Source organism: Myotis daubentonii, chromosome 18, assembly GCF_963259705.1.
Source record: "Myotis daubentonii chromosome 18, mMyoDau2.1, whole genome shotgun sequence".
NCBI classification, from domain to species: domain Eukaryota; kingdom Metazoa; phylum Chordata; class Mammalia; order Chiroptera; family Vespertilionidae; genus Myotis; species Myotis daubentonii.
Genome location: NC_081857.1, coordinates 39,577,272 through 39,598,842, shown reverse-complemented (window position 1 = coordinate 39,598,842; position 21,571 = coordinate 39,577,272). Strand labels below are relative to the sequence as shown.

Sequence of the window (21,571 nt, the reverse complement as noted above, 5' to 3'; positions counted from 1 at the left end):
TTATGAGTTCGTAGTACGAGGCTGTCTCCCTCCTAAAGTATCAGAAAGTGATGACGCTCATACTTTGCCGGAATATCTAAGAAACAGAATGTTCATTCCTCGGCGTTTTGTGTTATGAGTAGTGTAAGGACGCTTTTTTATTTCTATATCCCAGACTCCTTAGTTAGAGATAATAGAAAATTAACCCATCCTTGCGATGGTCTTTTTTATCCATAATATTCGAGGAAAAGACTCCGTTTCCCATTAAAGGTGAACCTCGTGTGCTCTGATAGTCCAGGTGCGGACACATTCCGTTCCGACGTGCTCTCACCTGAAAGTTCGGGCATGTTCTCCACCACACGGCTAATGTCAATAAAAAACACACACAACAGAAAGGTGGCTTAAAATCCCTTCACTGCCCATCTGTCAGATTAACGGGGTGACAGAGTTCCACTGCTGTCCCCGTCCAGGGCCAGTCCTCTAAAAGCAGGACCTGCCCAGGGAAGCAGCCTGCGTCCTTTGAAATGTCACGCTGGCCTCTCTGGAGCCGTCAGGCCATCGCAGCAGCCCTCCAGCCACCCTGTGCGGCCAGCGGTCCTTAAGTTCAAAAGGTGAAAAGCGCTTTTTGCCATAAATAAACCGAGAGACCAAATTATTTTCAATGAAGCTTCCATTTCAGGGACAAAAAAGTAGGTCGTTACATTGGCCGTTACGGAGGTCACCGCCTTCACCCCCCACCATCTGGCTTTAAAAAATAGTTATCATTTGCTACTCGGGCCGAAATGAGCACCGTGCTCCCAGCTTCCGTCGGGAAGGCCCGCGAACTCAGTTAATTCACATGTTAACCGTCTCCACGAAACAGTTACTGAAGAGAACAGCCCGGTGGCCTTTTAGAACTTGAATCACCCGGAGAAACAAGCGGGAGTGTGGAACGAATGTCTTACCGTTCCCGTCACTGCAGTTACCAGCGTCCACCCAGGGGCCGTGCGGGACAGCGTTGCAGCCGACAACGGGTGGCCCAACGCTTCCAATTCCTATAGTTCCCCCCCCCCCCCCCCCGTGGAACCCTGACTGTGGGCCAGACCTTCCTTTTCAAGCTGCCCGTGCTGTTCCCTCGTGAAGAACATCATGCAATGTCTGCCTGCATTTGTTCTACGCCCTAAATCTCAGAAGGCATCATCCAAAGAGTTAGGGAGTTGGAGGAATTGCTGTTTTAAAGTCACTTTCCATGCATAGGATGTGTTCTATTTACTCTTATCCATCTCTTTTCCCCTCTGCAAAAAAAAAAAAAAAAGTGGGTATTGGATTTTTATATAGCTTTGGTTCACACTGTTTATGATTACCTGGAATGTATCAAAGAGAAAAAGAAATGAGAGCGGTTCATTGCTTTTTTTCCTTTGGCAACTTTGCAAAGACTTATGAACATGTTCAAGAGGAGAGAGAGAAAGAGAGGAACCGAATTCATGCGGCCTGATCTTAAACCTCAGACGACTCTATTCCTGCGACCTCGGGGAAACCCAGGTGCTGTGATATGGGGTTTTGTTTTCCTCCCACCGAGGCCTTGAGGCCTCCGGCTCCGGGTTATGCCATTCATTCTGCCTCAAAATAGCACGCGTACTTTCCACCCTCTGCATGCACTGCGGCTAGAGCGGCTTGGAAAGTACCCCCCTCCCCGCCCCCCGTGTACATAGATGTCGGCCTGATGGGGGGGGGGGGTGCGCCTGGGCAGAGCAAGGCAGGCGTGGAGAAGAAGTCACAGGGAAAAACCCTGCATTTCCAAGGTGAGGTTATTCCTATGCAGGCGGGTCCTTTGGAATTATTCGCAATCAAGAGTGAGGGCTCCTTACAGGCGGGGAGAGGCCTGAGCCCCCACCTCCTTCCCTCCTTCCTCCTGACCCCAAATCCATTGGGCAGCGAGGCCGGCAGAAAGCCACGGGCGAGTCGGTTAGAGCATCATCCGAATGCAGCGCTTTAACCCAGAACCCGGCACAGAGGAGCCGCGCCCGGCCCTGCATTGGAGGCTGAGAAAAGCATTTCACACGCAGCCCAGCGGGTGTGCCCTGAGCGAAGGCCTGGCTGGTGGGTTCACCAGGGGGCGATTTTCAATCACAGACCAGCCTCCCCCTCCCCCCCCCCCCCGCCCTGTCCCCCACTCCCCAGCTGGTCAGAGGCCCCGGGAGGGAACGCAGAGCAACAGACAGTTCAAGTACAGTCTTGGCGGGTCCCCCGCCCCCGCAATGGTATTCTTTGCTCTTTTCTGTCCTTGAGAACATCGAGATGAGGAAACAACTCCATTTGTTGGGAGAGAAAAGCCGCAAAGCACAGCTGTAAGCGGAGACCATGTCAGAACCGGGCATGGCCGCTCCCTGCGCCTCCTCACGCTGGCTGATGCCCGAATGCCGCCGCGGGGCGGCCCCTGCACTGTGACAGCTGAGGGTCCCCCTGAGTGTGCCCTCCGGCCTCAGTGGCCCCTCTGGGTGACGGGCTCCCCTGCCCCTTCACACCCCCAAAAGCCTGAGCTGACAGCATCTGGTCAGGCAGCCAGATTTTACCATCGGAATAACTGTGGCAATTACATCTCACAAAGAAACCCAACGTTTGGCTCAGTGCATAGAGCGTCAGCCTGTGGACCGAAGGGTCCCAGGTTCAATTCCCGTCAAGGGCAGGTACCTTGGTTGCAGGCTCCTCCCCAGCCCTGGCTCTGGTCGGGGCACGTTTGGGAGGCAACCAATCGATGTGTTTCTCTCACATCGATGTTTCTCTGTCTTTCCCTCTCTCTTCCACTCTCCCTAGAAGTCAATGGGAAATTATCCTCAGCTGAGGATTCACAAAAAAGAGAAAGAAAAAAGGAAATGTTTCTCTCTATGGCCGCGGTCTCATACCGACTCAGGAATATTTCTATTCCCAGCGTCTGCAGGGCCGGGGGGCGGGGGGCAGGGGGGCGGGGGGAGAGTTCCGTGGGAAAATGGCTGCAGCATCTGACGGGCTCTTTGGGGGACAGTGGCTCCTCCTTCCGCTTCCCCTTTTCTGCCAACTGGACATTAGGAGGCGGCCCAGCGGTGGAACCGCTGCTGGCAACTGTCCCTCCGTCCGAGGAGCGGGCTGGTCTCCGAGGGAGACTTTCTGCTGGTTGCCAAGTGCCTGGTATTCCCCGGGCAAAGCTGCACTGACCAACCCTGCAGACATGTCTCCCTCCCGGGACGTTTAGCTCTGGGGGTCTGCAGCCCAATGCCCAGCCACTAACTGTGCCCTATAGTCACCATCCCGTCTTTACATATGTATTTTTTTAATTGATTTCAGAGATGAAGGGGGGGGGAGAGAGGAAGGGAGGGGAGAAGAGAGAGAGAGAGAGAGAGAGGAGAGAAAGATCAATGATGAGAAAGGATTGTTGATCAGCTGCCTCCTGCACACACCCTTCCCCCCCCCCACTCCTTACCCCCAGGGGATCAAGCCCCAAACCCGGGCATGTGCCCTAATTGGGAATCGAACCGTGACCTCCTGGTTCATAGGTCAACTCTCAACCACTGAGCCACGCCGGCGGGCACCATCGCGTCTTTAAGCCCCAACGGTCAGGAGAGTTGATCTAACCCTGGGATAGAGGACAATGAAAACCCACCCAGCCAGGAGGGGGCCACAGAACCTAGTACCCCGCCACCGTCGGGCCCATGAGGAAGGGTGCTTCATTTATTCCAGAAACAGGTGCTGCGCGTCAAGTCGGGGCCAGGCGCCGTTCTGGGTACTGAGAACCGAGCACGTGGTGCCAAGAAGAGGCACGGAGACCTGCTGTCCGGCTCACAGGCTGGTCAGAGGGCGATGGGAGACAAAGGAACTTGCCTGTCGTGGGCAGAGACACCCCACTGGCAGTCCCCCACCGTGGATAGAGCCACCCCACCGGCAGTCCACCACCGTGGATAGAGCCACCCCACCAGCAGTCAGCCACCGTGGATAGAGCCACCCCACCAGCAGTCAGCCACCGTGGATAGAGCCACCCCACCGGCAGTCCCCCACCGTGGATAGAGCCACCCCACCGGCAGTCAGCCACCGTGGATAGAGCCACCCCACCAGCAGTCCGCCACCATTGGCGGGGTCACCCCACTGGGAAAGTTCTGGAGGATGAGTATTCCAGAGGAGACACCTCCAGCCAAGTCAAGGGCAGGAGGGAGCCGGGCCAGTTCAGAGCAAGCAGCGTGGCGCAAGCATGTGCGCGAGAGGAAGGCGGTACTAGGGACTGGATCACCGATCTCATGGGAACACTGTCAAGAATTGAACTGTACTTGTGTTTGGCCAGATTTTTCAAACGGTTTGCTCCCTGGCCGGTGGAAGGACCCCGACAATGTCCTTAGGAGTCACCTCCACCACTGGTGGTCCGTGAGGCCCGAAAGGTTGGCGACCACCGTATTAAATTATAGTTCTTAACCATTCTTAACACTAGTAACCTTTAGTAACCCTGAAGATTACCAAGTGCAATGTATTCATTTCAGACACATTTTCATTTTGATGGATTCTGGGAGACTTGGGATTATTTTGAAATTATATACCTTCTTCCTAAACTAACAAAAAAGGCCTCTCATGACTATATTGGAAATAGGAAGGCAATTAGTTCCAACAGGGTGAAAGCTTCGCTATTTGAGTTTGAAGTAAGAGCCTAACCTTCAACTTAACATCCTTTGAATTGTGTGTCTCTTCCTCTCAGCATCAGCAGGGTATCACCTTCCACCCCTACCCGCGAATCCTGTCTCTCTGTGATCTGTGAGGCAGCGGCCTGGCTCTGTCTAGTTAAAGCCAGGCGGCCATAGGCTAGCTAACTGTTACACTCGCGCATGTAAACACCGTGGGTAGCTGTGACAAGCAGGAAGAGTGATAACCAACAACAGCAGCAGCACAAAGGAATGTGCCTGAGTGAACAGGTGAGAGCTGCCTGCACCAGACCGCAGACTCCTGGTCAACTCCACAATGAACAGCAAGGAGATACTGCACTTCGCCCTCCGTATTTTGAGTGGCTCGGGAATTTATCGATGGGAAAGGACAGCGTGAGTTGCAATGGTCATCGCTGACCTGATTGAGAAGGTACGCTGATGACCTGTGCCCCCTCTGTCCTTCCCTAACTTCGCCAATATACTTTAGATCCCTTACACATCTGGCCCCCGGTAGCCAGTGGCGTTTTTGAAAATTAGCGGTCATTTGCCCTCGGAGCTCAGCCTCCCTACAGGCCTCCTGTCATCGTGTTGCACATGCTTGTGACTCCGTAATGCTGTGGTCCTCGCCTTGAATGTAGCGACACCAAGGCGTTTTGCCTTGGCATTGGCATTGCCACGGAAACGGTGTTGTTTCATTCTGACATAAAATTGCCTCCCAAGACTTGCCTTGGCATTGTCAGGAGGTGGTTATGGGGACCGCAAGACCACAGCAGACAAGAGTGAATTACAGCAATCCCAGAGCGGGGGGAGCGGGGAGGAGGGGGACAGAACCATTGAGAAAAGTGACTGTTGTGAGATTTTAGTAGCTATTCTTCATACTTAAGTGTCCCTGCCATTTAAAAATCCTAAGAGGGCTTAGTCCATGTTTAGGATGCTCCTGCCAAGTCCACAGAGGAAAGATGAAGTCTCTAAGGAGACATTGGGTTAGAACTCAACAAGCAGGAACCTCAAATTAACATTTTAGCTTTACAAAGTCCTCAAAAACATTCTGTCTCAAAAAAACGACAACGAAGAAAACCCAACACAACAATAAATCAAACCCACACATGTGAATTCATGGTCCAGTTCTCTCCTTCTTCCTCAGGCACTTTCACTTTCTGCTCCAACCTACGCGCTTTCTACCCATCTGTGCCATGTCTGTCTGTCCATCCATCATCTGTCTACTCACAAGAGATATCTATCCTCCCCCCAGAAAGCAACGGAGAACAAAAGACAACCTGTATGTACTTGCTTCGTGTTGACTGGGCATCTGTTCAGTGCCAGGGACAACGGGAATACTCAGGACAGAACCACAATGAGTGGTCACGGGTGGTGCCGACGTGTCCACGCGGGCCGGTATGAGTCGCCCACAAACTCAAGTGGCAGGTGACATGTTTTCTTTAAGTGAAATCTGACTGTGGGCCTCTCGGCTGGGAAGGCGGCGGGAGACCGATCACGGTCGCCGCTGTGGCTGGATGTTCGCAGGTAAAAGCTTCCCTCACTTCGCACCAGTGAACAGCGTGGGCTCGGCTGCAGGCCCCGCAGCCCAGAGGCCGTGCTGGCTCCAGGGCCGCCTGAGGCTCTGCGTCTTTGCGAGGCAGGGAGTCCCGTGACCGGGGCCCTGGAGTGCTGAGGGATCATGCTTTTCCTGAGATCATGTTTGTAGGCTGTAGGATAATGGGTCCTTGAACTGGAAATATGTTAGTTAATAACACAAATACTGAAATATGGCAAAAGGTGGCCACAGGATTCATTTCTTACCCAAATGACTTAGCATCTCAGTGCAAGACACTTGCATTTTCTCGAGTTAACAGTTCCTTTTATGGACCTGTTGGGAGCATCGGAGGACTGGACATTTGTTCTAGGTGGTTTGGACAGGGTGTCATTTAAAAAGATCGAAATCAGTATAACCAAGTCCCTTGGCCTCCTCCAGCCAGGGATCAGCCTGCCCGGGAATTGAAGTGGGACCTCCTGGCTCGTAGGTCAATGCTCAACCACTGAGCCACGCCGGCCGGGCTCGGCTGTTTTTCCACCGCACCCACCACATCACCACCAGGCATGGCCCGACATTGGTGAGAAAAGACAGGGACATGCACGTCGTGTACCTAAAATCCCCCCACCAGGCCGTTAGACGAGGCTCTGTGAAGTTTCTTCCAGTCCGCAGGAGCTCACCTGTGGGCTCAGTGTTCTATCTCCCATCTCTCAACTTAGTAAAACAGCCGCCACGGCTGAGTAAGTGGGTCATCGGCCCAGCTCTTTATCTCGCGGCCGCGCTCCCTCAAACGCCTCAATCAGGACCCAGCGCTGCGCTGGCGCCTTTGTTATTAGCCTGCGTGGCGGGGGTTATTCATTCTCTGCCGCAGCTTTGAAAAGGACGGGAACAATTTGGAACATGGTTCCCGCGGCAGTCCTGGGCCTGTTTCAGGTGCTGGAGGTGGAGGTCACTGTATTAATACGACCATCAAGGAAGGCTGTCATGGTAACGCATCGCATCAGTTCCTTGAAGCGCGGGAGACAAAGCCGGAAAGAGAAACTTTCAAGTCTATAAATACAGCCCCAGCATTGCTCAAGCAGACGGCTCCCTGGCAAGGCGGCCGAGATGTACGGCTTAGAACAAGACCCACACGGAAAAGGAAAAGAAAGCGGGCTCGGGGCGATGTAATGGAGCATCGGCCATAACGGGAATCAGTGGCCCTGCAGGTCACAGAGGGAAAGAAGAAGACAGGCAGCGATAACGAAGTCCTGCCGTGCCCTCTGAGCACAGGCGACCCCTCCCTCGGTCTGCTTTTCTATACCTTCCAGAAAGGCCTGGTGGAGGGAAAACGCATCAAAGTCTCCTCATTCACGTTGTGACAATAGATTGAGGTCAGGCAAGAGGAAATGGGTACGGCAATCAAGAAACCCACCCAAATCAAGTTAAAGAACTGAGTAATGCAGCTACAGCCCCGTGACTCTCATCGTCCAAGCTACAGGAAAAGCAAGAAGATGTGGCCCTAGCCGGTTTGCCTCAGTGGATAGAGCATCGGCCTGCGTCCCAGGTTTGAGCCCAGTCAAGGGCACATGCCCAGGTTGCAAGCTCAGTCCCCAGTGTGGGGCGTGCAGGAGACAGCTGATCCATGATTCTCGTCATTGATGTTTCTCTCTCTCCCTCTCTCTTCCTCTCTGAAATCAATAAAAATATATTTTTTTTAAAAAAAGATGTGAAAGAGGGAGGAAGAGATGATCCTTGCTCCTGTCCTTTCACTGTGAAAATTCTGAGCGTTTTCTGAGACTCACATGGGAGGTGATGTGGGGGGAGGTTTACCTGCTGCTGCGCTGGGTGACCGCTGCTGTGATCAGAGCTCTCACAGCACGTGGCCAACCGAGCCCTTCCATCAGGACCACACCCTTCATCGGAGTTTGGGCCCCACAGGAATACTACCACCATCCAGCAGAGGCCAAGGTCATCCCAGCCACTCCATCTGAGAGCACCCCTCCCATCAGGGGTGCAGCTTCTAGGGGGCGTCTTGGACACACCATAAATGAGCTCTTTTTATCACAGGTAAAATGGTCCTTTGGAATAGTCAGGCTATGGTCGAAGCACTATTAGCTTTGCCTGTCGAGGACTCCTATTGTATCATCATACAAGGATTCATTGTGCCCGGCACACGGCAGTGTGCCTCCGGGACCAGTCTGAGTGCTGCAGAGGGCTTTGAAAGTGAACCCTCTGCATTTACTGAGATGGCACCCTCCAGGCTGTGAGGAGAGGAGCAGGACATGCTTCATGTCCACACGTCACAGAATGCATGCAGAGCGCTCAGTGTGAGGCAGGTGCACACAGACAGGCACCCGTGCAGAGGCCTGCTGCTAGGTGCACGTTGGACAGAAATCCTTCCCAGTAGATGTTCCATCCGCATCTACACACAAGATGACATGGAGGTGATGCCAGGATTGAGTGTTTATCCCGGTGCCGGTCCTACCCGCTGGTGGTAGATGCCCGAACCTTGTGTTGAGAGGGACTGTGAAGGTCGGTGTGGCAGTGCCGTGGCCAAGTCGCTGTGTCTTCTACATATAGAGGAAGGGGAACGGCGCGTTCACCATTCCTGACCCGCACCTTCGCTGCCCGGGGCCAGAGTTGGTGTCTGGGCTGATCTGTATTTGGAGCGCGGCCAGGAGGTGGTGGGACTCTAGAAGGTGTGACACTGCCACTCGCAAAGACCTCACTGTGTCACAGTCCAGTGACAGGAAGCAGCGCAGCGGCCAGTACCACTGAGAATCGACAGCGGATCTGCAGATTGACTTCCATCGCCTCGAGGAGCACGGAGCACAGCGCTGGGCAGCCGCCTTCCTCCTTCCTGGAGACCTGGGTTCTAGACCTACTGCTACCCTAACCCTCAGCTTCCGGCGGCAGAGTTCCTGAGCTACCCTCACCCTCTGGTGGTCCCCTTCCTACCGGCGCCAAGTAGAACAGATTCCACGAGGATGGTGTTGGTTCCACGTGCCCTTCAATTCCTTGTGGGCGGTACTCAAGGGTCTGTCTTTGATCTCAGTCTTCCTGTGTTTGCACCCCCAGGAAGATGACCCAGCTCCTTCATTCCAACATCTAGTGCTTCCGGTCACCCCGAATCCCCGTGGCTCTGCACCCGAAAACTCGCTGTCTCTGATCTCGAGTCGCCAAGGCGTCTCCATTCTCCTCTCCCCACTCTCCGCACGGACAGCGGTCCTTCGTGGCTGTGGCTGACAGCCTGCGCCAGGCTTTCCTCATCTTATCTGTGACGTTAACAGAGGGGCGGTCCTTTCTGCTGGGCGGTCCTGGGTGTTGCAAGATATTCAGTAGCCTCTCTGGCCTCTACCCACTCGCATGCCCTTCCCGGGGTCGTGACAACCAAACAGATGTCTCCAGACATTGCCCAGTGCCCCCTGGGAGGCACAGTCACCCTCCGTGGAAAAGCACTACTTGACGGACAACCAAAGACCTCCATTCGATGGTCATGCCTCCAGGTTCTCCAGTCCTCCTCCTAATTATTCCAGAACCCCTGCTGTCAGATTCAGCCGAGAACATGCCATGCTCATTTGCATATTCCCCTCACCCGACTCACAGGGCCCTTCCTCTCAGCCCCTTCCGGTCCATCAATTTATTCCCAGACACAGTCAAGTGCAGCAGGAGGCCTTCTGTGGTCCATTTCAATCCCTCGCTGCATTTTTTTAAAACATATTTTTATTGATTTCAGAGAGGAGGGTAGAGGGAAAGACAGAAACATCAATGATGAGAGAGAATTATCTATCAGCCACCTCCCGCATGCCCTCCACTGGGGATCGAACCAGCAACCCAGGCATGCACCCTGACCAGGAATCAAACCTTGACCTCCTGACTTATATAGGTTGACACTCAACCACTGAGCCACACCGGCTGCGCCCCTCACTGCATTTTGTTAACATCTTTTCCTCTCAGCATCCTTCAGCACCGTTGCTTCTCTTCCTCTGGCTTAAACACTGCTGTTCTTCGGTGTTCTACCTGCCGCCTTCATGTCTACGTCACCTCTGTTCCACCAGGATCAGGTCTTCTATTCCCGCAGCTTCACCCCTGGTAACCACGACCTCCCTCGGCCCTGCTCCAAATCGGTATCTCCCGGGCCGTTAACCAGCTGATCCCGCTAAGAACAAGACGCGACGCCCTCCGGGTCCAGAGATCTTCCCCCAAAGGAAGGTTCGCTTTCTTCCCTTACCACACTCTGCCTCCCATCTTCGTTTCTTCATCAATTAAACGGTGACGCGTCCAAATACCAAAGCGGGAACCTCAGAATCTCTCCTCCCCGTTTCAAATGACCCGCCTCCAGACCTGTCCCTTCTCTGCTCCGGTTGCTCTAACTCAGCCCCGGCCGTTCTATGGAGGTATCAGGGCTCCTGGCCTCCAGCCTGACCTTGCTTGTCTCGCCTCACCTTCTCCCCCTTTCAAACACGGCCCTGCTCACAGGTCTCCGCCCGCCCGCACTGCCCATCACCTGGACTCTGTGGCGAGCTACCCAGAACCTTCACCCGGGCCACGGCTTACCTTCCCAGTCTCCACCGTCTTTGCAGCCACACCAGCCCACTCATCACTCACTCACTCACTCGTGGCACGTGGCTCCCCCAGGCCCCGCTGAAACCACAGTAGGTATTTTAGCAGAGAGAAGGCAGGGAAGGTCAAACAGGTGTCTTAGGATTTAAACAGGAGGAGACAGCGAAGTCCCTCCAAGATAGTGACTGGCAGCAGGAAGCAGCCCACGCTAGGGCAGAGGGTGACAGGAAAGAGGACGGGTTCTGAGAAGCAGAAAGTCTGGAGGAGGCCCCACAGCCCGGGACCTGCAGGCCCAAGGAGGGGCGACGCCCGGCTGCTGCTGGTGCCTCCCACAGGCTGGGCAGGGGCCTGGCAGCGGGAGCTCAACCTCTAGGGCAGGGAGGCCGTGGGTTGGGGTGGGAACCTCTAAGGGGGACATGAAGAGGTTCTGAACACGCTGAGCCCTGACATCCAATGCTGGGGTCGGTGGGGAGGAGGGGCCGCTGCTGGGGTGATGGGTCCTGTTGGGAAGAGCCCTGACTCAGGAAAAGGGAAATCTTCCTCCCTCTTCCCTCCCTGCCCCTCCAGCGCCCCCTGTGGTGGGAGCCAGGAGACAGCTTGCAGGGTTCCAGCCTGGACCTCCGCAGGGGTGGGTGGGTTTAGAATTGAGAGACAGCTGTTCCGTCTCTGTGCCTTTACTTCTCATTTCCCATCCATGATGCTCTTTCCACCCACAGCTGCCTGGTTCATGCCTCTATGCAAACACAATCTCCTTTCTTTCCTCTTCTCTAATCTCCCCAAATCATTAGTCACACCAGCATCTGAGGTCCCCTGCAGTTTGCAAATACTTCCTTTAGAGTCTATATATATATATAGTATTATAATCATTTCTGTTTACACTCATTTGTTTGTTTTCTGCCAAACGGTGAGCCCCTTTAGGGCAGGTAGGGCAGCAGCTGTAAAGCCTGGCAGGGTGCCCGGCACACGGCACATGGCAGATACGCGGGTTGAGCCGGACAGAATCGATAAGGGTCGTTTAATGAAATTAACATGAGATCCTTTCTCATATATATTTTATCTTCCCAACCAGACTCGAACGCCTCAAGAGCAGAGCTTTAGATTTCTTTGCTTGCTTTGTGGTGTTCAGTACAAGGTTTCCAGTGCTGGCGTAGAGCTCAAGGAGAGATGTTAACCACCTAGTTTCTTCATTAAGCGCCATGATTTGATTCCGAGTGACACAGAGATGCAGCATAAGCTTATGACTCGCAGGTGAGACCTGTCGGTAGGTTTAGATGTGTTCCTAGCACACGATCCCAACGGAGTGTGCTGTGCGGATAATCAGGTTCTGTCTTTGTTGGAAGAACAGCCCAATCAAGAGACCAAATGCAGTATGTCTGACAGTGAATTCTAAAGGAAGGAAACATATTCTACGTCTCTTTTTTCCCCCCTGTGTCTCTCTTACAGAAAACATATTCTCCCCCCCCCCACTCCATGCGGTTACATCTGTTCCTCGTATGTTTATGAAATTTCTCACAATGATCAACATCAATCAGTAGATTATGTAAACATAGGAAAAGCACTGAATTTTAACCACCACCTTCTTAAGAAAAGATACTTCTCTTCAGCAGCTGAACTACATTCAGGCCCAAGAAGCAGCAAAATCGCTTTTTCTTTTTTTAAGGGGGGGCGTGATATTTAATTAACTATTGATTTCTTCTCGATTATTCAAGGCAAGCAATTATTGATATTGATGGGACAGATATCTCCCTAGCTCCCAGGCCACAGTGAGAGGAAGTGTCCCATTCAGCCATCCGCTGCCTGGGACAAAGCTGTTGAGAATCTTTACCTTGAAATGGAAACAGCTATTGGGATCTGTTTATTCCACGTTTCCCCAATGAAACAGATATTTCCTGAAGTGTAAACAAAACCAAATCCCGAAAACCCATGCAGGCTCTCCAAATTAACAACCACCAAAAAAAAAAAAAAAAAAGCGAAGGCTTTGGCCCTGATCTCATCTGACCCTGATCTCATCTCTAGCTACTGGTATCCTGGGCCTTGTGACGACCGCTCTAACCATGACTCAGAAAATGCTGTCCTTTGGGTGTGACCCTCACGAGGTCCACGCCACCCCATGAGAGGTCGCTTGCACACTCCTCGGCCATTTCTTGTGGAGCCAGAACACCCCCTTGTCTATCCAGACTTGGAGCGGAAGAGCTCAGTGGGCAGTAGACGTCGCCTGCATCACTTGCAGGCAGCAAGCGCGAGCACAGTGGACAATGACACCAATGCCTCACGCAAGCGTCGCCAGGTGGTGGCCTAGGAGGGGTGGGCGGTGGTAACACGGGGCCTGTGTGGGCCACGTCGTGATGAACCTTGAGAGCATCCAGCAACCGTTCCTCTCGGCTCACTTGCACACAGAGCATTCACGTGTCCGTAAGAAGCATCTTTGCAAGGTGATGTGACCACTGACCAGGAGTAATGGCCAGGCAGCATTCTCTGTTGACTAGTACTTGGGAGGTGGGGTTATCTTTTTTACACACTTTTCAGTTGATATTGAGTGTGCGTGTGCGTGTGTGTGTGTGTGTGTGTGTGTGTGTAATTCACATGGTACCCCTGGCATTTTTTTTAAAACGGAAAATGTTACAATTTATAAAAAAAACGCCTTTTTCTGCTCTGCCCCCACGCCCATCCCAGAGTTTCTGCAGATGAAGTGCTCCCACAGCATATGTTGCTGGAAGTGTTCTTGGCGCTTGTCCTCTGTGTTGCTGTCTTAATTTCCCCCGGTTCTAGTGAACATCCCGCTAAATCAGTGAAACCTTGATTATCTAAAAGAATAAGAAACACGTGGCCTGAACGAGAATACCCAGAATGCCGAAGAAATAAGAAATTATTAGAGATTGAAAGTCACGTGGCAGGGACCTCCAATGGACTTCCGTCTCTGGCATTGCTGGTCTCGAATTGTCAAACAGAGGCGATCCATCGATGAACATAGTGACATCTTTGCTAATCAGGGTTTCACGGTTGCACTTCTTACGGCCCCCGGAAACCAAGGCAACCTTGGCCTCCAGGTCCCCAGTTTACAAGAGGATAAATGCCACCATCGGCTGCCACGGGCAGGAGTGACTGCTCTGCCTCACACCTCTCCATGAAACAGCTTTCTCCCGCCCCACCTGGCCTCCCCTGCCTGCGCATGCCGCCTGCCTGCGCCCGGCCCACCCAGCCCCTTCCCTTGGCTTCTGTGCGCATGCATGTGGCCTGGGGATCGCCTGCAGGGAGAATGTCACCTCCTTAGAGGTTCCTGGTCACTTAGCCGCCCCGCTTTGCATTCTAATTAGCATCATCTGCCCTTAAAGCCCCGCCTTCTTGCATGAGGCACTTGTCCTTCAAGAGCCGGGGAGGCCACCGCGGGTCCCCTGAGAGACCAGGAGTACGATGCTACCTCGCTCTGGATAGCCCGACATGGACAAGGATACCGTCCCAGATTGCACCAGAAATCCATAGGAAAAGAACCGATGGGATGCGGGGGAGGGAGGAGAGGCAGCAAACTAGTGTTTGGAAATTGGAGTCACGTGCTTCGTGTGCGGCGGGGGGGGGGGGGGGGGGGGGGGGGAGTGGGACGGGGGAGCGCGAGATCGGTCCATCAATTGCGATTTTTTTAAAGCTGCAAACATGATGTACCCGATGCACTGACACTGATTCTGCTTCTCCCCCTCCCCCCTCCCCCCTCGCCCTGCAGCCAACGTCTGCGACAACGAGCTGCTGCACTGCCAGAACGGCGGCACCTGCCACAACCACGCGCGCTGCCTGTGCCCCGCCGCCTACACCGGCGTCCTGTGCGAGAAGCGGCGCTGCGAGGAGACCGGCGGCTGCGGGGCGCGCTCGGGCCAGGGGGCGCCCCCGCGCGGCCACGCGGCGCTGCTGCTGCTGCTGCCGCTGCTGCCGCTGCTGCCACCGGCGACCCCGACCCCGACCGCCGCGCTGCTCGCCGTCTAGGCGGCGCCGCAGCCACCAGCCGGCCCGGGACCGGGGAAGCCGCCGCCGCCGCCCGCCCCAGCATTCGCTCCCGACCCAGAACCACACTCAGACCCCGCGCCCACGCAGCGCCCGCCCCGGGAGGCCCGACTGAACGAAGCCATATTTCTCAGCCGTGGACAGCGCCTCCGAGTCAACTCTGGTCGTTCCTGACTCGGGAGCGGGCAGCGGCGGTGGCGTCGCTGCAGAGCGAAGCGCCCGTGGGACAGGCTGGGACGGCCCCTCCGCGCAGGAAAGACCGCACCAACGATCCAACGAACCGAACCGACCGGCAGGGGCGTGTGCGCTCCCGCCGTGCGCCCAGCACCACTGCGCCCAGCGCGCCTGGCCCCACCACGCGGAGCGGTCTTTGCTGGCCGGGCATCGGCCGCGTGGCCCGCCGCGGCCCCGAGCCCCCTCCCACCCGTGCTTCACGGACGTTGCTGTCACCCTCGTTGGTTGGAAGGTTTCTTGTCTGATGTCAGTAAACGCACCTGTGCAACAGCCCCTCCTGCGCTCGGCGGGCCTCCCGGGGCCGCGTGCCGGGGCGCCCCGCTGTCCAAGGGCGGCCGTCGGGGAAGGAGAAAGTGTATCTATCCTTTTGTATTCAAATGAAGTTATTTTTCTTGAAATACTGTACTACGTAGATTTTTTGTATTCTTGCCGATTTGTGTTACCAGACAATCTGTTCGCGTTTCCCCCGTCCGACGCAGCGCGGGCTGGCGCTGTGCTGTCCTCTCCCGTTCTGTTGTGCGGTTTCTCTGTAAGGGCAACGAGCGCGCCGGCGTCCCAGCATATCCGTTTACATATAGAACGAGTGTAATAAGATTCCACCAAAGGACATTCCGTTTTCTTGTTTGCTTTAACCCGGGAAGAGTTAACGAGTAACCAGTTCCTGCCTACGTACTGCGCTTTCTTGGGAGGCCGGGCGCAGCCCCGAGCAGTGTCACCCTCGCTTTGCTGCCGTCTCCGTGGTGGACCGATCACGCTCAGCCGGCGGGTGTAGTGCCCGGGCCGGCGGAGGGTGTGCGCTAGCCTGGACACCTTCTGCAAAACCCGAGACTGTTTCCGCTTGGGGAAGACGATAACAGGAAAGAGTAAATAAATCTAAGCGATTGCCAAGCTTATGCCAAAGCCTGCTGGCAGAGTACGAAGAGACTTTTATTTTTCAGCCATGCTATTTTCACCGACCGATGTGACCACGCGACTCCAGGGAGGGATGCTGATGGATGTATCTTTCCAAGCACAGTGTTTACAGGGAGTGTCGTGGGGGCAACCTGGGGACCCAGGGAAGTGGCAGGGAGTGGAGTGTTCGCAGTTGGACTTGGGATATATTCAAACTCTCTAGAAGAACTATCAACCATCCAGCAGCGAGTAGACATGACTGCTGGGCCTGAGAATAAAGTTTGTTTCAAGTACCGCCCAGGGTGTGATCAGTTCTTGTTTCTGCCTTTGATTAGGCCAATTACCGGGCGAGACAGCGAGGGGAGGTGGGCGGGGGCAAAGGCGGAGGTTCCCAGCGGGGGACCAGCGTGGGTGCCACTCCAGGTTACCCATGTGGCGGGCCGCCTCCACTGCCCTCAGAGACAGCATCAGCCCCGGCCAGAGACTTCAGGACAGTGAAGTCCTCCATGACCTGGTCGCCCGATGAGCTAAGACAGTGTTGGGTGGAAGCCTGCTCTCTGAGTCCCTGACCCCGGGTCCCCCACTCCCAGTGTCGCAGTTTTACGAGGGGGGAGGAGGGTGGGCACCAAGGGGTTGAGGGAATCATCTGATAAATTACACCAGATGAGGGAACAGTGTGTCTTATTGGTTTTGTTCCCAGAAAAAGCCAATTCGAAAAAGGCCATCAAAGGTAAACAGGTAATGCCCGCCCTGCCTGTCACCCACGTCTGAGTCGATTGAATGTTGGTTATTCAAACCCACAGTCTCTCTGGATGTGAGAGTAAGGGAAGATGGACATGAATTAGAGCCAGCGTGGCCAGTCAGAAACTGGCAATTTACATGAGAAGCATCAGCAGCAAATTCTAGATCAGGCTCAGCCGAGAACCCTCCCGAACGGCCAGTAGCTCCCAGGCTCGGAGGCTGCTCATGATGAGGCGGGTCTCCCGGGGGAACATTGGAGTGGAAGGCGCCTTGGAGTTTATTAGCACGAACCACAGGCAGCCCCTCTATTTCCGGCCACGGCGCACTTGGTCATCACCCGCTCGTGGCTTTGTCACGAGGCTCAGGGGCGAGTCTGCACATCCGGGTATCGGGGAGGCCGCGAGCTAATTCTAAAACTTAATGAAGGCCTGATCGGCATCGCTCCATCTGCATCTTATCTCTAGGAGGCTCTACGATCTACGGGGTGAGGAATAGCTTGCGGCCCGTGTACTGAGATACAGCTTTCTGAATTTCCTGCAGCGATGTGATCTGCTTTTAATAAAAATTCACGTTGGGGTATAGAGCCAATGTGAAATGAAATGCTCTTTTTCCTCTGGATCCTCAGATTCCTCTAAACTTTAGAGTCTAAAGGGGGTGCTCCCTGAGGAACCCCATCTCAGTGGGTTTTGTCTGCTTTCTGGCATTCCTGGGTTGTAGGCTCAATTCCCCAGTAGGGGGCGTGCAGGAGGCAGCAGATCAATGATTGTCTCTCATCATTGATGTTCCTCTCCCTTCCTTCCTCTCTGAAATCATTAAAAATGTATAAAAATTTTAAAAGTTACAGGTTGGGAGAAAGCAGACGGGCCTCACTGGGTGGAATATGGGGACTTCTGAGTGGAACGGGGCAGCCGTGAGGAAACCCTGAAATCGCCTTTCGTCTCATCGCGTTTGCTCCCCACCATCAAGTCAATAACCCAGTTTTACTGGGATGTAAAGTCCCCACATTCTGAAGTGGGAAGCGCTGTGTTCGATGGGAAACAGGCTGGTGCATCCACCCACTGTCAGCTACTAAATAAAACCCCGTTTGGCAGTTTCCCTGCTCCCAGAATGACGCAGACTGTGTGGAACCTTGAGCTCCGTGTTCCTCGTACTTACAGACGGGACGCTGTGTATGACCTGGCGCAAGTTAAAGCTGCAGTTCCCGAAACTTCCCAAAACTGAACTAGAGTTCTTTCCCCTCCATCTTCATCCCCAGGCTTTGTCGACAAGGACGGCAAGCATGGTAGCGATGAAGCTGATGACGAGCGCAATATGAATCACCAGGTAGAACTCCAGGGTGGTTTTTTTTTTTTTTTTTTTTTTTAGCAAATCCAATGGGACAGCCTTAGTCCTACAGGGGAATGAAAAATACAGAGGAGGAACACCCCCCGCCCCCCGAGTTTTGATCCAAATATCTGGTTGTGGGCAATTCTTTCTTTGTCTCCGGAAATCAGGACTCGATTCTGCTCAGTTTTCTTCCTAAGAAGTATCCAGTGTTCATCGGGCACCAATATTGCCCCAGGTCTGACCATTTCCATGTAAGAGAACGTTTCCCTTGTAACCGTATTTTAACTTTTTTTTACACTACAAGGAGTTCTTCCCTTTAGTTACCTAAAATAGATGCCAACAAATTCCACACAAACTGCCCGTAATCATAACCTGATGTCCGCAAGAATTACGAAGGCCAACTATCATATTTTAAATTTTCGCCAACAATCTTAGGGAGAGGGCGAACGCTTTACAACCCCTGGTAGGGTGTGACTCACATGTTACCTTCCTCATTTTGCTTCTGAAAAATCAAATAACTAAGAAACAAGACCTATATCTTCTATAAGTCGTTATTGCAGCCCTGGCCAGTGTTGCTAGGTGGTTGGTGCGTTGGCCCAGCACCAGAGTCTTGGGTTTGAGTCCCAGTCAAAGGAATGTACCTGGGTTGCAGGTTTGATTCCCGGCCTGGTCAGGGTGCATGCAAGAGGCAACCAACCGATGTTTCTCTCCCTCTCCCTCCCTCCCTTCCACTCTCTCTGAAATCAATGGAAAGATATCCTCGGGTGAAGACTAATAACAAAAAAGCATTATTGCATGTAACTAGAAATGAGAAACTAACATTTATGAAAAATTAGTATTTACATTGAAAACTGCCAGCTATTTAAGATCTATTTTGGCAGAAAAATTCTGCCCCCAGTACATTTTTAACGTAGGCCCTAAAACAAGAAGACCTCATTGATTTTAGGATGCGTTGATAAGATTTATATATTTGAGCATTTATTTAACAAATGCGGAAATCCCCCCTGTATTTTCTCCGGCCACCCAAGAGCTCTTCGTAACTGGTGGATGCATGCAAATGGTGTGGGAACATCGAAAATGAGGCGACGTGTTTATTAATCTGAAATCCTAGCTGGTAAAATGGGCGGTTACTTGGCGAGGCCTAATTATGTGAGCACTAACGATGTCGGTGAGCTGGCTAGCGCACACCAGAGAAGTGGAAGTAAAAACAGCTCCCACTTTCTTAACCTGGTCCCACGTCTTCAGAGGCGGCCCTTGCAACTAGTATTTAATGCGTGAGCTATGCATTCAGTGGGAAAAGAAACTGGGAGAGAGACAATAATGACCGCCCCTCCTACACCTGTCTGAATAGGCTCAGGTCCCAGCGTGACAAGAATGCGGCCCATTTCCTTAAAGACGAGCTGCACACGCGTGTGCCCTTCAGCCGCCCTGCCCAGAGAGTAGCGCCCGATAGCTTTGCTCTTCCGAGGGGCGTCCTTCTAATCTAATAAAAGACGGGAAATGGCAGGAAATCGCACACCTGGAGTCCCGCCAAGAAGAGGCGATTCCCTCTGCCCAGGAGGCGAGGACGTGATGCCATTTCTGCCCACTGGTCGCGCGCTGCGGGAGGCCGTCCTGCGCGGGAACCGTTTTCCCTCTGCCCGTGGGAAACAGCGAGCAAACACTCTCCCAGGAAATCGCATTTTGCTACTTATCAGCCATGCGCACCCCACGAAGCCCCAAATCATTGTTTTGGCTCCCGTGGGGTGATAAACACCTGGAGGCAAGGAGATTGGCGCCATCCCTCTCCGCCTCGTTGTCGCTCTCCCTTTGGAAAAAATAAAAAAGTCTCCAAGAGAGGATGCCGCTGCCAGGAGAGCCTTTCGCCGGTGGATGCCTAGTTCTGAGGTCCCCAGCTACACAGCTCGCTTATTAATCTAACAGTGTGACCAGGATTGCAGCAGTTCTGCATGCACTTAAACACGTGTGTACACCTGTGTAGTTACAGTTCCTGTCCCCTGCTACACAGCTCGCTTATTAATCTAACAGCGTGACCAGGATTGCAGCAGTTCTGCATGCACTTAAACACGCATGTACACCTGTGTAGTTACAGTTCCTGTCCCCAGCTACACAGCTCGCTTATTAATCTAACAGCGTGACCAGGATTGCAGCAGTTCCACACGCACTTAAACACGCGTGTACACCTGTGTAGTTACAGTTCCTGTCCCCAGCTACACAGCTCGCTTATTAATCTAACAGCGTGACCAGGATTGCAGCAGTTCTGCACGCACTTAAACACGCATGTACACCTGTGTAGTTACAGTTCCTGTCCCCAGCTACACAGCTCGCTTATTAATCTAACAGCGTGACCAGGATTGCAGCAGTTCCGCACGCACTTAAACACGCGTGTACACCTGTGTAGTTACAGTTCCTGATGGGGCGAGCAGTCCGATCTAAGTGCGTTCTTGTCGGTGGTTCTCGCTCTGCCAAGTAGGCCCAACAGCACAGTGGCAGTAAGTGCCTCAAAAACCTGACTTCTTTGCCTACCGTTCAAACCAGATTTGGGGAGGGCCAAGGGAATCCTAGCAGAGAAGTGCTATAAGTCATGTGGAAGGCTCTGTGGATATATATGATTTTTTTCTGGGCAGAGGATCTATTATACTCTATTTTTTAAATATGTTTTTATTGATTTTAAAGAGACAGCAAGGGAGAAGGAGAGAGAAATATCCATGAGAAAGAGAAACATCACTCGGCTGCCTCCTGCACGCCCCCTACTGGGGATCGAGTCCAAAGACCCGGGCATGTGCCCTGACTGGTGACCTCCTGGTGCTCTGGACGATGCTCAACCAACTGAGCCACACCGGCCTGGGCTATCCCCTCTCTATATGTATTTTTTTAATTTATAAAAGGCCTAAACATGTAAGGATGACTGCTCTACAACCTAACATTAAGGTTTACCCCCACTGTGGGAGGTCCCTTTAAATAATAAATTGTGGACGGGACGTGAGAGAATAGCGCGCAGGTGTTTGGAAGCACGTGTTTCCCAGTAGCCGGCTTGCTCATCCCCTACCGGCCTCCTCTCCCCCAGGCGGCTCGGCACCGCATGCCGGTGGGAGGGGATGCGTGCTCACTCCGCCCCTGCTTGATCTGGAAACCGAGCGTGAAGCAAAGGGGCGATGGCCCAGACCAGGAGCGCGGGGTGAGCGCCGGCAGAGAGACTGGGCAGCCTTGGCGATTGCTCATGGCAGCGTGTGGGGCTGGGAGACTCCGTGCTCTGGGGCCCTGCCTCAGCCTTCCTTTAGGGCAGTGGTTCTCACCTTGGCTGCACATTAGAATCACCTGGAATTCTTTTTAAAATCCTGATTTCTGGGCCTCGTCCTCCGGAAATTCTGTTTCTTTGTGATGGGGTGGGGCCACAACATTAGTAACAAAGAAACAGAATTTCCGGAGGATGAGGCCCAGAAATCAGGATTTTAAAAAGAATTCCAGGTGATTCTAATGTACAGTCAAGGTTGAGAACCACTGCTTTAGGGTTTGTTTGAAGGATATTGGTTCTGGTAAGGGGCCCCCCAAAAAGCTCTTGAGAGAATCTCTGTTTCTGAATCATTTAAATAGTTGCATTAATATTGTGATAATAGCCCTAACTGGTTTGTCTCAGTGGATAGAGCGTCGGCCTGTGGACTGAAGGGTCCCGGGTTCAATTCCAGTCAAGGGTATA

The 21,571-nt window shown here is 53.3% G+C and overlaps 1 protein-coding gene across 3 annotated transcripts in view; it reads left to right on the top strand.

Moving 5' to 3' along the window:
• NTNG1 (netrin G1) overlaps window positions 1-16,100 on the top strand; it is a 225,747-nt gene extending 209,647 nt beyond the window's left edge. For all 3 annotated transcript variants that reach the window (XM_059673414.1, XM_059673411.1, XM_059673413.1), the window contains one exon: window positions 14,408-16,100. In XM_059673414.1, coding sequence (XP_059529397.1) covers window positions 14,408-14,664 — 257 coding nt within the window. In that variant the 3' untranslated portion in view covers window positions 14,665-16,100. The remainder of the gene's footprint in view (window positions 1-14,407) is intronic.
• The last annotated feature ends 5,471 nt before the right edge of the window (window positions 16,101-21,571 follow it).